Raw genomic sequence first — 14,951 nt, 5'->3', positions numbered from 1 at the left:
CTGTTGCAAAAAAAAAAAAAAAAAAAAAAAAGTGGATACAAGAGAAGCCAAGTGAAGTGTTTAGCTTTTGTTTGTTTGCTTAGTCACTAAATATCCACATTATAATAGAAGCTCACATTTGTTGAGCCTGCCATGCCATGCCATGCTCTCTGCTAGGTGATTTGCTTGCTTTATTTCAGTAAAATGCAACTGTATAAAGCAGACCACTTTTATGTAACAGTTTCCATATTATAAAACAAATCTAGATTCTGAGAAATTTCCTGTTGTAGGGGACTCACAGCAGGTGGAGAGTGGGAAGATTAATCAGTGCTTAACTAGCTAGTGAGAGTGAAATCCTACAGTAGTCCCAGCTCCGCTCTTTCCCAGCATTCAGGACAATTACACTTGAGTGGGAGGAGCCAGCATCGTCGCTAGTTACTAGGCAGGGAGGTGGAGATGTTAGAAGACGGCTCATGTGATTTGTCATGTGACAGCAGATCAGCTGAAAGGCAGAATGGGACTGCGAGCCTGGTGAGAAACTGGTGGGGTCGGGTGAAGGGGGTCACATTGGAGGGAGTGCATATTGGAGGGTAGGAACAGGATGACAGTTCACTCCCTGATAAAGCCTGCCTGCCATCTCTGCAGCCTCCTAGGGCTGTTTGCCCTCATCGTCGCCAGCAAATGCAGTTACAGCCCGGAGCCTGACCAACAGCGAACGTGAGTTGACTTAGCATTGACTACCCCTCTCCCCTTGTACCCGCTGTCATGGTCCTGGCTTCCTTCACTCTCGTACCAGCTTCTGGTACCAAATTGATGGAAGTTCCAGGCTTAGTCCCCTGTCATTCACCTCCTGGGATCCACATCCACTTCTGGGGACCTACTTGAAGTCTCAGCTCCTAATCCGTGATCTATTTCCCATCCATACCCTAACCATGGCCATGTTCCTGATCCCTGACCCTGCAGGCTGCCCCATGGCTGGGTGTCCCTGGGCCGTGTGGACCCTGAGGAAGAGCTGAGTCTCACCTTTGCCCTGAGACAGCAGAACCTGAAGAGACTCTCAGAGCTGGTGCAGGCTGTGTCGGATCCTGGTTCTCCTCGTTACGGTGCCTGTTGGGGCTGGGAGCAGGAAATGGGATGCAGTGGAGGGACAGGAGGGCTGGGTAGGGGTGGTGTAGATGATGAGGGTATGCTCCTGGTACCCGACAAGGGGTGATACAAGGCAAATGAAAGGTAGTGACCATCACTGAAGAATTTCTTTTAAAAATTTATTAGTACATGTTTAGAGTATATAATGATTACATTCTTTGTGGGGAGTTAGTGCATGTACATAAAAGTGAACTTGAACTTAACTATCCAAAAGTAACTCACTCTCTCCCCACACCCACCCCTACAAAACTTCCATCTGTGTTCCTCAATTTAAAAACTAAAGAGTAAATGTGGCTAAGAGAAGTCTTTATGATTAACTGCAGATTTTATTTCTCACTACTGTTTAACAGCAACCACACAAATGAGGAAATATAGAATATTTACACATCCACACATACACACACACACACATATATATAAAAGCATTCATCAACTCAAATTTGTTCTCTAAATTGCCTTTGGAGTAGTCCTCTTCTGGCCAATCCTTGTTGCACTAGCTTACTCATTTATTCTCTCTTGTACTGCTGCTTAGACCCCTGACTCATCTGCAGTCCTTTTGTCTTCCACCCTGCTCTTCATTTCCCTTCCCACTCTACTCCAAAACAGTCTCTCTGATAGTAAAGCTGGACTGTATCCTTCCCCTAGCGGGAAAAAAAAAAAAACTCTCCATAGCAGCCAGTGTGTGCATGTGCCCAGGTGAGCCAAGCATGTGCATGTGTGTAAGGGGAGGTGGGGGGGGGGGTCAGATAACCTAAGAGTACTTAGGAGTGTGCATGGCTCCATACAGGAAACAGTGACTCACCATCATGTTAAGCTTAAAATCAACAAGTATGCAGATCTGAGTTAAATTAGATGTGATCATATAATTGGTTCCAGAAGTTTTGAAAACTTTTATTGGCAATAAAAGTAGAAAATGTAAATGTATTAACTTCATTTGTTTTTCATGATCATGGCAATGCTTGCTGAGGTACAGCACTTGCAGTGTACTGGCATTTAGGGTAAACTCATATTTCTTGGCCATGGAATTTAAAGTTTCTCTAACCCTTTTTTCCCCTGGCCCCCGAATATACCCAGAACCTGGACAACCTTCCCTGAGAAGTTCTCTTGTCTCCTAATTGGGGTCCAAAGAGGTAACCTGAGAAAGCCATGAATGAAGGCAAGATCCTCTTCTGAATCCCTGCAGGAAAATACCTGGCCCTAGAGGATGTGGCTGAGCTGATACGGCCATCACCACTGACCCTCCACACAGTCCAAAAATGGCTGTTGGCAGCTGGAGCCCAGAACTGCCATTCAGTCATCACACAGGACTTTCTGACTTGCTGGCTGAGCGTTCGGTGAGGGGGAATGATTGCCCCATGGAGGACACAGTCGTCCCTTCAGGAGACTAGTCACCCCGCTGGGAGGGAATTGAGAATTTGCTGAGAGCTTATGGATAGTAGTTAATGCATGACAAGATAGTCACTGACAGACCCAAGGTAGACAAATGGCAGCCTCTGCCCGATTCCATGCTTTCTGACCTCTGTTTTATGATCTTTTTCAGGCAGGCTGAGCTGCTGCTCCCTGGAGCTGAGTTTCATCGCTACATGGGAGGACCTGAAAAGACTCGTGTTGTAAGGTCCCTACGTCCCTACCAGCTCCCTCAGGCCTTGGCACCTCATGTGGACTTTGGTAAACCCACTGGGGTTGATGGGGGTTGGGGAAGGTACACCCAGGGATTGAAGAAGTTTAGATGCCAGAGAGAGCTATGGAGTAGTCAGTGGTAAAGCTAGAATTAAGAGCTCCTCCTCAAGTGTGATCCCTCTCCACAGTAGGGGGACTTCATCGTTTTCCCCCCACATCATCCCTGAGACAACGCCCTGCACCACAAGTGGCAGGAACTGTTGGCCTGCACCTGGGAGTGACTCCATCTGTAATCCGTGAGCGATACAACTTGACAGCACAAGATGTGGGCTCTGGCACCACCAACAACAGCCAGGCTTGTGCCCAGGTGAGCCAAGCAGAGAGATATCTGTGGTTCTCACACCCACCCCACCCCCAAAGTGACTTGCTTGCTGTACCACTTTGGGACTTACCCTCTGACCCATGGTCCCTATTCTGACTCCCTTCATAGTTCCTGGAGCAGTACTTCCACGAGTCAGACTTGGCAGAGTTCATGCACCTCTTTGGTGGCAAGTTTGTGCACCTGGCATCAGTGTCCCACGTGGTTGGAAAACAAGGCCGGGGCCGGGCTGGGATTGAGGCCAGTCTAGATGTGGAATACCTGATGAGTGCTGGCGCCAACATCTCCACATGGGTCTACAGTAATGCTGGTACTGCTGGTGGGACTAGCTTGGGGCTAAGTGGGTTGGAGGTATCTGAGAGGAGGTTCAAGGGAATGCCATGAGCTAGAGGGAGACCCTGAAATCCCCTAATGAATACCTGTATGCCCACCTCTCAAAAAAAAAAAAAAAATCTAGGCCGCCATGAGGCACAGGAACCCTTCCTGCAGTGGCTCCTGCTGCTCAGTAACGAGTCAGCCCTGCCACCTGTGCATACTGTGAGCTATGGAGATGATGAAGACTCCCTCAGCAGTGCCTACATCCAGCGAGTCAACACCGAGTTCATGAAAGCTGCGTCTAGGGGTCTCACCCTGCTCTTTGCCTCAGGTGACTTCCTATCCTAAACTTAAGACCTCCTCCCCTAAAGTTAGCTCTCCCATTCACTCAACCAACATGGAAGCTTTGACCCACAGTGAATCATAATCTGAACTCAGAGCCTCAATAGGCAACCACTGACATGACCTCTCAACTCTGACCTCCTGCAGTTGCAGTTGATACCCAAATTTCTCTCTGGCATCTGCACCTACATACCAACCTCTGATCAACTAATATGAATACCAAACTTGCCTCTCTCCCAGGTGATAGTGGGGCTGGGTGTTGGTCTGTCTCTGGAAGACACCAGTTCCGTCCCAGCTTCCCTGCTTCCAGGTAAGCACCCCAATCTTCCATTTACCTGTGACCTTGCAATCTAGAACCTTTGCCTTTGAGCCCACCAGGTGCTCCTATGGCTAAGCATTCAGCCTTACCTACTCTGGTTGCTGCATTCCCTTCTTTAGGCAGGTTAAGCCCTAGTCTCCCAATATTTTCCTCCTCAATCTCTATGCATCTTAGTGGCAGATTAGTGAGTGTTGTGTATAGCAAAATATGCATAGTCATTTCAGGCCATGGTGAGGCTGAAATCCTCCTACTCAATCCTGTGTGCATGTGTATGCCTTCCCCACAGCATCCCCTCCTCCAGCAAGATCCAGGCTATCCTCACGCATCCCCACACATCTTGTAGCTCCTCTGTAATCCCTATTATCTGAATGCTGTCTTCTCTCTCAGCCCCTATGTCACCACAGTGGGAGGCACTTCCTTCCAAAACCCTTTCCGAGTCACAAATGAGGTAGCTGACTATATCAGTGGTGGTGGCTTCAGTAATGTGTTCCCACAGCCTTCATACCAGGTACGTACATGTTCAAGTGGCTAGATAAGGGGTTGGGGGATCTTCAGTTCAGCAAACTCCTGTGCAGGCTAAGGGCCAGTACTCACTCAGAAATGCTTTTTCAGAAGGAAGCTGTAGCCCAGTTCCTGAAATCTAGCCCCCACCTGCCACCATCCAGTTACTTCAATGCCAGTGGCCGTGCATATCCAGATGTTGCTGCACTTTCTGATGGCTACTGGGTGGTCAGCAATGGTATCCCCATTCCATGGGTATCTGGAACCTCGGTGAGAATCAACCTGGCTCCATCCCTCCACTCAGGAACTACCCTCATTCTCTTTCCTCAAGACCTTGTCTCTCAGAACTCCTGACTCCTGAAAGACCTCTAATACTTTCAAACCTCCCTTCCTAGAAGTTTAATCACTCTGAAATCCTGACCTCTCCTTGCACCCTTATCTTGCAGGCCTCTACTCCAGTGTTTGGAGGAATTCTTTCCTTGATAAATGAGCACAGAATTCTCAATGGCCACCCACCTCTTGGCTTTCTCAACCCAAGGCTCTACCAGCAGCGTGGGGCAGGACTTTTTGATGTGAGTGTGGAAGGGAAGCTTACTGATGTTGTCATACAAATATGACAAGAGCTAAAATGGATTTGGAGGCAGTTCTGATATAGTGGGATAGCCTCTGGAATGTAAATACAGGGTGAAGAGGTGTCTGTTAGTCTGTTACCAACAGGCCTTGATCTGATTTCCATCTTCTCTGTAGGTAACCCATGGCTGCCACGAGTCCTGTCTGAATGAAGAGGTGGAGGGTGAAGGTTTCTGCTCTGGCCCTGGCTGGGATCCTGTAACAGGCTGGGGAACACCCAACTTCCCAGCTCTACTGAAGACTCTACTCAACCCTTGACCCTTTCCTGCCAGGAAAGCTGACCAATCCCCTGCTGTATGGCTTAGCCCCTTGTCCTGGCTTGTTGGAAGCCCTGCTGAATCCTCAATCACGACTGCAGTAGTCAGCTTATATCCCTAACCCTGAAAAGCTGTGAACTTAATTCCCAACCCTGCCCTCCTCTATCATTCTCAGGTCTGCCTATTCCTGCCTCAGGTTCCTTAACAAACAGCTATAACCAGCACTTTTGCCAGCCCCTCCCCAACTCTTCCCCTGTCCAAGCAGGGATGTGAATATAGAGGAAGGAAATGTAACCTGTTAGTACCCAGATTTTTTTACTTTAGGGTCTTCCTATCATATTTGTCTGCTGCCATTCCTTTGCTTCTAGGATTAACTTCTTTGATCACCATCTTCCTCCTTTATAGACTTGTTTTCTGCTTCCTCATGGAATACTAGCCTTCTTCCACTGCCCATCTTTAGCTCTTTGGTCTTTTCATTTTACTTACTGTCCCCTGAAACAAATCACTAGGCATCACCATCAGGTTAAATCAAACTTTCTATCCAATTGATAGATCAAATGTAAGATGCGTAACATTTAACATCTCGGTCTCCCTTTGTCTGAATCCAAACTGTATCTCATTTCTTCTCAGTAATGATACTATACTTCTTTCAAGCAAGCCCAAAGCCTCGTTTTTCCCCACCTCCCTAGTTCAGTTATCTCTGTAAGATTGCTTCCTCATTTGTTAAGTGAGGATAGCAATACTTGCCTTTCAAAATCAGGGAATAACATGAAGTGGAATAATGTTAATAGAGTAACTGGTGTGTGGAATTTGATAAATGTTAATTCTCACGGCCCCTTGCACACCCTGCCTACCTCTGGCATTGTAATGACAATATTGAAACTGTCAGTTTGCCTCCCTTTTCAAGACCATGTTGGTGCCCAAAGGACTAACTTTCCTAGGTCCTATCTCAGGAGTTGGCAAATAGAAATTAAATGTCTATCAAACCGAAAACCTCACGCTTCCACTCGCTGTGATTTTGCGTTTCTTGTTTCCTCAGGCTCAAATAATCCCCTCTACCTTTACAGCAGCACTGTGTATTGCGCTCCTCCGGGAGCAATCGGCTTTGCCAATTCCACTACAGCCCTTTAAGGGTTGAATAAGGAAATCGTAAGGCGAAGACTACCAAAAGCGTGGTCGGTGAGCCCCCAAAAGTTCCGAACGTCCGTCTGAACAGAGGGGTGCCGAACGCCCAGAAGCTCCCGCCCCAAGCACAGGAGGCCTGCGGCCCGCTCTACCTAACCCACCCACCCTCCCTAAGAGTCAGTAACAAGCTCAGGAGCGCGCGAACACTGACGGGCGGGGCGAATCGGGAGCGTGCGGCGTCACCGTGGGGCGTACGTAACGTGAGCGGAAGCGGAAGCGGCTCTGTTCGCCGCCTCTCCCACCGGCCCGATGAGCTGCAGCGGCTCCGGCGCGGACCCCGAGGCGGCGCCGGCGTCCGCCGCCTCGGCCCCGGGCCCCGCGCCCCCGGTCTCGGCTCCTGCTGCGCTGCCCACCAGCACCGCTGCGGAGAACAAGGCTAGCCCCGCGGGGACAGCCGGGGGGCCTGGGGCCGGAGCCGCCGCTGCGGGCACGGGACCCGTGGCTGCGCGGGCTGGGGAGCCGGCGGAGCGGCGCGGGGCGGGTGAGGGAAGCGCCCTTGACTGGGCCCGGCGGCGGGGGAGGGCGGAGAGTACAGGCCAGCTTATTTGGGGCCCTACGCCTCCCATCTCCGTGTCTCAGTTTACTGCTTGTCCTTCAGCTCCGGTGTCGGCGGGTGGCGCGGCGCCCCCGGAGGGAGCAGTGTCCAACGGGGTCTACGTTCTGCCGAACGCGGCCAATGGAGACGTGAAGCCTGTGGTGTCCAGCACGCCTCTAGTGGACTTCTTGATGCAGCTGGAGGATTATACGCCAACGGTGGGCTTCCTGCCTGAACGACCCAGTGACCCGCTGTCACGCCAAGTTTCTGCCACATCTTCTGTTTTCCAGCTTCCTTTTGTATTTGCGCCCCCTCCCCAGCCCCCTTTAGTTTTTAATTTTGTCTGCATATTCAAACTTCCTGATTAGCAGACCTGTGCGCCTTTCCCCCTGCCCTCTCCCACTCAGTCCAGCAGGCTAACACAGCTGTGATTTCTCAGATCCCAGATGCAGTGACTGGTTACTACCTGAACCGTGCTGGCTTTGAAGCCTCAGACCCACGCATGTGAGTAAACCCAGAGCAGGTTAGCGCTTTGGATGCTTAAAATTTGTTGTCTATCTTCTCATACTAGTTTTTCTTCTCTAGAATTCGGCTCATCTCCCTGGCTGCCCAGAAATTCATCTCAGATATTGCCAATGATGCCCTACAGCACTGCAAAATGAAGGGCACAGCCTCGGGCAGCTCCCGGAGCAAGAGCAAGGTGTGAACGGAGGTTCAGTGAATCAGTACCCTCCACAGCAGTAGGTTTTATTATCCTGAAGCCCCCTCTGGAGGAACTGCATCATAGGGGAGGTAGAAAGCCTACTCAGGGTCATCCACTTGGGATTAGAATCTGGGATTTTTGTGCTCAGCTGGTGCTCTTCCCTCTTCCCTCAGGACCGCAAGTACACTCTAACCATGGAGGACTTGACCCCTGCCCTCAGCGAGTATGGCATCAATGTGAAGAAGCCGCACTATTTCACCTGAGCCACCCAACCTAGATGTATTTGTCTGTCTCTGTGTCCCCATACCAGCCTGTTTTCATAATAAACTTTATTGTGACAGGCAGGGCTGATCCCTCCCATGCTGGGAGACACCTTGTGGCAAGTGACAAAGCTCTTAGGCCAAGCCCTTTCGGGGTCACAGTGGCAGGAATGGGGGCAGGGGATGGGCCCCACAGCTGGGGTTAGTACCATGACTGGAGGCAGGGGAGGCAGCCAAAGGCACGCTGCGATAAAGAGTTGCACTCCCCCAACCATGTCTTGACACCTCTTGAAATTTAGGCAGGGACCTCCCAGTCCTATTTGTCCTGCATCTTCTCCAGGATAGGCACAATCATGTCAAACTTGGGTCGCTTAGCAGGGTCTTCATTCATGCAAATCTTCATGAGCTTGCACACATGGGGAGAAATACCTGGTGGAATGGTAGGCCGTAGGCCTTCCAATGCCACCTGAAAATACAAGGAAAAACGATTAAGCCTCAGCATTTTGAATCTGTCATTGAGGGGAGAAGCCCCAGCCCTTGTACAGGACTACTGTGTATCTGAACAAATGTAGGAAGAGCATAGGCCCACTACAATGATTGTTACCACTCTTTCCCCACTACAGGTGTGAACAATTCTGCACACATACCTTCATTCCAATCTCCATGTTGGAGAGGTCAGCAAAAGGTACCTCTCGTGTTACCAATTCCCACAGAAGCACCGCAAAACTCCACATGTCTGCTGAGCGTCTGTTTGTGTCTTCAGGTTTCTTCTGCAAAGCTGGAAAGATAGGGCTTGTCTTTTTCAGCGGCCCACCTTGTCGTTTTTCTGCCCTTTCCACTGTTACTGGGCTCATCTTTCTCTACTTCCTGCCATGATATCTTTACCCACCTTCAGGGGCTACCCAGGCAGGTGCATACATGCGCCCAGGGCACTGGAAAGAAAATTTGACGTCAGCCATGCTGATTCGGGCAGTCATGTCCTCATCAATCTGAGGAAGAGAACATATGTAGATGGAGGTGAGTCAGACTGTAGATATAGAAAATAGCTTTTGGGGCTCAGACCAGGAATGAACTTATGGTCTCACCATTACACTGCGGCTGTTAAGTGCATGTCGTGGGATGAGGGGCTCTAATGTATGTAGGAAAGCCATCCCTCTTGCCATATCCAAGGCAAACTTCACAGCTTGGCTCTGGTCCACAACAAAATCTAAAAGGAGACAACAGTTAAAGAGAGGTTTGTGTATTCCTTCTCCAGCCTTCCCAGTGAGACCAGGATCCTTACTCACTGGTGCCTTCATGTAGTACATTGTAGAGCGAGCCATATGGCATCCAGTGTGTGATGAGGGTAGGGTGAGGAGCAGGTGGAGACTGGCAAGCACCTAACACTGGAAGCACATTTGGATGCGAGAAAATCCTGGGAGAGAAAAAGAGTGATCCTAGCTGAGACCCAGCTTAAGAGCTCCCTCTCCATGCTATTCAGGGTTCCTTTTATTTATTTATTTTTTGAGATAGGGTCTTACTAATCAGTTCAAGCTGGCCTTGGACTCACTTTGTAGCCCAGGCTGGTCTTGAACTCGAAATGATCCTCCTGCCTCAGCCTCCCAAGCACTGGGAGTGGCACACCTGGATTTTTTTTCCTCCCTTTAAACCAGCAGCTTTCAGTTTAGGCCTTGCCCCACCTGAGCCGGGGGCACTCCTCATTGAAGTCTCTGCTCTTCCTTGTACTCCAATCTCGAACTTTCAGCACCTTCACAACAATGTCATTGCCCTGCCAGCGGCCCTTCCATAGCTGAAGGATAGGGTAGTGGTTAGAAGGCTCTGACACCACATTCTTGTCCAGTAACTGCAAGAAAAACTTACAGGTACAGAGTAGGTAATTTGTGGAAGTTTAGGATGGAAGGGCAAGAAGGGCAGAGGTCACCTCTCCAGAGTGATTCTCGTTGAGCTTCGCCAAAAAGTTGAGCTGTTTGAAGTCAATGCCGGAGTGTTTGTTCAGGGTCCCATTTCCTGAGAGTGTGGGCAGGTCAGGTACCCAGTTTGGCCCTAACCCTGCCCCAGGAGCCCAAGATTATTACAGCCCCTCCCATGACTCACTGGGCCGAGTGCGGGTGGTCCCCTTCCAGAATGTATCCTTGTATGGAATACGGTTAAGATTTTGGCCCATCTTCTCTGCTCGTTCTGGGGAAAAGAAACAGTCTTAGCCTGTGTTACAGTGAGGAGGGAGGAGACAACTTCAAAGGGGCAAGATGAGAAGATACAAGCTAAGCGGGGGAGGGCAGACCTCGGAGAAGCTCTCTCAGGGGTGCCTTGGCTTTGTCCATAGGCATCTCTCCATACTTATTACAAATGCTGACGAGGGCCCCGTTAGCCACCAGGTCCTAGAATGAAAAAAAGGTTACAAGGGCCCCTGCTACCTCCTTGGTAGGCATAACTAACAATAAACACACATGAATGTCACATAGTAGTACTGACAGGACAGAAGGTTCAAAGTTCACTGCTTCTCACCCATCCCAAGACTTGGGGCCAAAGTACTTACCTCTGCTACTTGGTCTTGGCCCCAAAAACAGGCATAATGCAGAGGCACGTTCCCATGCTCGTTTACTGCATTGATGTCAGCCTTGTACTGCAATAGCTGGGCCAAAAAAGAAGCAGCAGGAGATAGTCTCAAATGAGATACCACTGTCAGCATGGGACAAGGAGAAAAGAGTATGCATTCTTTATACTACAGTGTTTGTGACTGACCTCGTAGGACCTGTGTGGATATGGATCATGAAGGGGTTTGTGCATACCTTCTGTACAATATCACGGTGTCCGTGACTGGCTGCCAAATGTAGGGGGGTATCGTCCCCACGGTTCATCACATTGATCCGTGCTCCCCGCATGATCAACATCTCAACCACAGCAGAGCGGCCCTCTCGGCAGGCCCAGTGTAAGGGGGAGAAGCCATGATCATCCCTTTGAGAAAGGGCCAATGGTCATTAAACTGGAAGTAAAACTGCTGGTCATGCTATGTTCTCTGGGATGGCTTACCTAACTAGAGCTTCAATTCTTGTGCAAGCAATGCTCAAAAGCTGTCCAATTCAGACCTTCCCCTGAGCTTCACACCAACCACAAAATCTTAGTAACTAGCAAGGTTCATTATCTTTATCTCTTCACAAGGCAGTAGCACTGTTTCTAGAATTTCCTGTGCTTTTTGTATACCTGCCTATCATAACACTTGCTGCACTTGATTAGAAAACTCTGAATGGTGGACCTATTGGAGTGTAAGCTTAATGGAGTGTAAGCTTGCCTGTTGGAGTGTAAGCTTAATTAAGCAGTTGTTGAATGCATATTAATTGGGGAAAGGGATATTTTGAAGAAGTGAGCCATAACTCATTGGAGAGGGGAAAAGCTTACTGTTTGTTTCTGGTACAAAAACTAACATCTAAAAATGGAATGGAATTAAAATGATGTTTCAGAAGAGTTTATAATAAAAAAAAAGATACTTTTGATTACTGATGAGGCCAATAACTACACAAAACAAGATCTCTTACTTGGCAATCCTGGAAGAAAATGAGAACGGCTGTTTCAGAATGAAAACAATTGATACATTTTTCTTTTCCCAAGTACATGTATTTTATAAAGTAAAAGAAATATACAAACAGAACAATTGGGTGGGACCTGGGTCAGCCTGACAGCCTAGAGCCATAAAAGGAAATTTCCTCCAGTCCGGGTTTGCAGATGCACGGGGCGGAGCAGGGGGGCGGTCCATGGTCTGGGCCAGCAGCCACCGGATGCCTTAGTGCTGTGGTCACTTCCCATGTGGGGGCTCTAAGCAGGGTGTAGAGCTGATCAGGGCTCTGGCTACCTAGATGTCTCCCAAGCTGGAGGGTGGGAGGGAGGGGGGTGTGTCTTCAACATTTCCCCTCCACAGCTTGCCTTCATCTGTCCACACAAATAGCCAAAAATATTCGCCAGATGTGGGCATTCCCGGAAGCAGTTACATCTCTGGTTTATCAGTCAGTCTTACGTCTCAGAACTTTAATTTGGGCCCTGACTTATCAGCCTCCAGCAGACTATTCCACAGCAGGCCTAAGCCTAAGAGTGGAAGTATGGGCAAAAGGGTTCTGTCCACTCTCAGGTTACCTGTCACTTCAGGGCCTGGACTTGTGTCTCAAGGAGGCTATCAAGAAATTAACCACCTCCTTATATCCAACACATAACTAGCTTAGGGGCCTGCACCCTGTCCCCTGAAGCTAGCACCAAAAACTTTAAGTCTCATTAATGCCATCCTGTCACCATTTGGAAATCTAGAGTCCCACAAGATGCCAGTCACACTAGGCAGTTTTTCCTAAGCCTGTATTTCCTCATCAATAAAATAGTAACAGTGCAAACTATCATTACCCTTTACAAATTATTTAAAAATGAAACTGATTACCCTACATATTATTAAGGAGAAACACCATAAGTTTAAAGGGAACCAGTTTAGCCTGGACTAAGATGGCAGGTGATCCTGACTGCTCAAACCTAAAAAGTAAACAATCACAACCCTAAAAACAAAAGCTAAAAATATTAAAATCTGCTATCTCAAATCACTTGTTTTGCTTGACTCTCTGGCTCAGCCAACATTTAAAAGCTTGGCCACATTTACTTGCTATACATCCTAACCTCCCATTCACTTTTTAACCTGCCACAAGTCTGCCACCTTGAGGGCACAGATTATATCTGATTCTTGGACTCAATCGTTAGCCCAGGTGGTAGTGCATATACTATATAATCCCTTGATTGAAGGAACCTATGGTAGGCTGGTTCTTAACCTATTAATCTGAAACAGCACTCACAGAGATTATCAAATACATTCTAAATATAAATTCAGTTGTATCATTAAAATACTCAAGGCTACCTCTCAGTAGCCTTCACTACTACTGACCACTCTGCCCCTTCTTTAAAACATTCATTCTCTTCTCAAAGCTTTATTCACATTTTCCTGTTTTTTCTTCAACTTCAGGTTGCTCCTTGTCAGTCTGCCTGTCCTCTTGCCCTCTATCCTTTTCTATATCTTCAGGTATCATGCATTTGCTAATAATTAGTATTTCCCAAATCTGTGTCTCCAAATCAAATCTCTATCCTGAACTCCAAATCTGCATCACCAGTAACCTACTGAACATTTCCAAGTTGCTGCATTGTCACCAAACTTTAACATGTCCAGAGCTGAACATGTTATCCTTCAATTTTCTCCATCTAAGTAAATGCAACTACAACCTATCCAAGTGCCCAATCCAGCATCTTTACCTTTGACCTTCCTTACTTTCCATGCCAATCCATTAATTCTTTGTCCTTAAGATTTCTGGTCCAGGTATGGTGGTGCACACTTAAAAACTCAGCACTCAGGAGGCTGAGGCAAGAGGATGGCCATGAGTTTGAGGCTAACCTAAAGCAAGACACTCTCTCTCTCTCTCTCTCTCTCACACACACACACACACACACAATCTGGAATCAAATTGCTTATTTTTCACAAGCAATTAGATTCCAGAAATCTGGTCAAAAACCAGCATTTCTATGATGGGCTGGGCAATTGCCTTTTTCTTACATGCCCTTCACAAAGTATCTACGGTGATGCATTGCAAATGGGCAATCTCATCACATTACTATGTAGTCTCAAAATCTTAACCTTAATAAAATTTTGTAAATAATGAGGGGAAGGGTGTGAAGGGAAGGGAAGAAAATGAGAAAAAAAGCAAGATATATTATCTATAAGTACAAATTCTATATGATGAGTGTTATCACTGTGTATCTAAAATGTACCAATAAAAGGGGGGGCTTACTCAGAATAGAAGCACGAACTGGGTGACCCTTGTATTCCTCTCCAGCTTTATGTCCTGTCTTTTTCCACTTGGACCCAATACTGAGCTCCTAGAGACTTATCCTTTAGCTGCACTGAACTCCGGAAAATTTCCTGACACTTTCCGCTCTGTCTGGCTTCCTGACCTTTTCCCATGCAGTTCACTGAGGCTGGGAAGCTCAGTGAAATTTACTTAGAATCAAGTTTCAGCGCAAACACTGCTTCCTCGGTGGAGACCCTCTCACCCAAGCAGGGCGGGCTGAGCACCCGTCACGCTGGATGGTAAACTGACGTGAGAACCCAAGTAGCGTAGGGAAGACCTCCAGCCTTCCTCCCATCCACCAGCCACTTCAGCTCACCCCTGGTTGAGGTCGTTCTCCGTGTTGTCCAGCCACAGACGCACTGCAACAGCGTTGCCCTCCCGGCACTGGGTGAAAATGTCGTCCATAGCAAGAACCCAGGCGCTGAGTCCCCGAGCCTGGGGAACCCTGGGGACTGGGGACAATACGGGAATCCAAGGAAAAGAGATGAGCCCCAGCTTTATCCCCTACAGGAAAGTAGTGTTGGCATTGCAGGAGTGGGTGTTGCATTCCCCAGTTAGTGGTGGTCTGTGAACGAGTTTGGGGCAATGGGTTGATTCCCTAAGTTCCAGAGAAAGACGAATTCGGGCAGGGTAGAAGTGATTACTCGGCAGTATCTCCAGAACCCGCGTAAGAAAACCGCTCGGAGACCCCGCCCGCGAACAGCCTGGGGGGAGGGGGTGGCTCAGGCTCTGCACACCCTGGGGAAGTGGTTGTGGGGGGGTCCCCTTCCCAAGGTTGCACCCGTTCCCTGCTTGGCGCTCAGACAGAGAGAGAGAAAGGCTAGCCAACCCCAGACTTGGGCAGGGGGCGCGGGTCCTCCGCACTCACCGGGACTGGGCTAAAGGAGCTTCTCCGGGGAACTCCCGTCCGGCCTCG

General features: G+C 48.6%; 3 protein-coding genes across 4 annotated transcripts; 2 read left to right on the top strand and 1 right to left on the bottom strand.

The window, feature by feature from the left end:
* The first annotated feature begins 393 nt into the window (after positions 1-393).
* On the top strand, positions 394-6,481 carry Tpp1 (tripeptidyl peptidase 1). The gene is made up of 13 exons (XM_003465246.5): positions 394-510; positions 625-696; positions 943-1,082; positions 2,309-2,459; positions 2,666-2,793; positions 2,934-3,112; positions 3,236-3,434; positions 3,582-3,770; positions 4,022-4,091; positions 4,488-4,608; positions 4,713-4,871; positions 5,048-5,173; positions 5,349-6,481. Exons 1-13 carry the CDS (start codon positions 494-496, stop codon positions 5,487-5,489), a joined length of 1,692 nt encoding a protein of 563 aa, XP_003465294.1. The 5' UTR covers positions 394-493; the 3' UTR covers positions 5,490-6,481.
* Positions 6,482-6,884: 403 nt separating this feature from the next.
* On the top strand, positions 6,885-8,255 carry Taf10 (TATA-box binding protein associated factor 10). 2 transcript variants are annotated; one of them, XM_063256638.1, is made up of 5 exons: positions 6,885-7,154; positions 7,272-7,426; positions 7,648-7,712; positions 7,780-7,908; positions 8,085-8,255. In XM_063256638.1, the coding sequence occupies exons 1-4, from the start codon at positions 6,923-6,925 to the stop codon at positions 7,868-7,870; spliced, it is 543 nt and encodes a 180-aa protein (XP_063112708.1). In that variant the 5' UTR covers positions 6,885-6,922; the 3' UTR covers positions 7,871-7,908; positions 8,085-8,255. The 2 variants fall into 2 exon arrangements, with proteins under 2 accessions (XP_063112708.1, XP_063112707.1); XM_063256637.1 differs by having other exon boundaries at positions 6,890-7,154; positions 7,794-7,908.
* On the bottom strand, positions 8,224-14,911 carry Ilk (integrin linked kinase). The gene is given in 13 exon segments (NM_001172971.1): positions 8,224-8,637; positions 8,819-8,949; positions 9,061-9,160; positions 9,257-9,378; positions 9,458-9,585; positions 9,851-9,960; positions 10,093-10,178; positions 10,266-10,349; positions 10,453-10,549; positions 10,708-10,803; positions 10,961-11,126; positions 14,352-14,487; positions 14,904-14,911. Coding segments are annotated over 12 exon segments (1,359 nt in total). The 5' UTR covers positions 14,441-14,487; positions 14,904-14,911; the 3' UTR covers positions 8,224-8,487.
* Positions 14,912-14,951: the final 40 nt, after the last annotated feature.

This window comes from Cavia porcellus, unplaced genomic scaffold (assembly GCF_034190915.1).
Source record: "Cavia porcellus strain 051 isolate PalLab524CR breed Dunkin Hartley unplaced genomic scaffold, mCavPor4.1 scaffold_9, whole genome shotgun sequence".
NCBI classification, from domain to species: domain Eukaryota; kingdom Metazoa; phylum Chordata; class Mammalia; order Rodentia; family Caviidae; genus Cavia; species Cavia porcellus.
The sequence above is the reverse complement of the archived record's forward strand: the minus strand, read 5'-3'. Positions and strand labels throughout refer to the sequence as shown.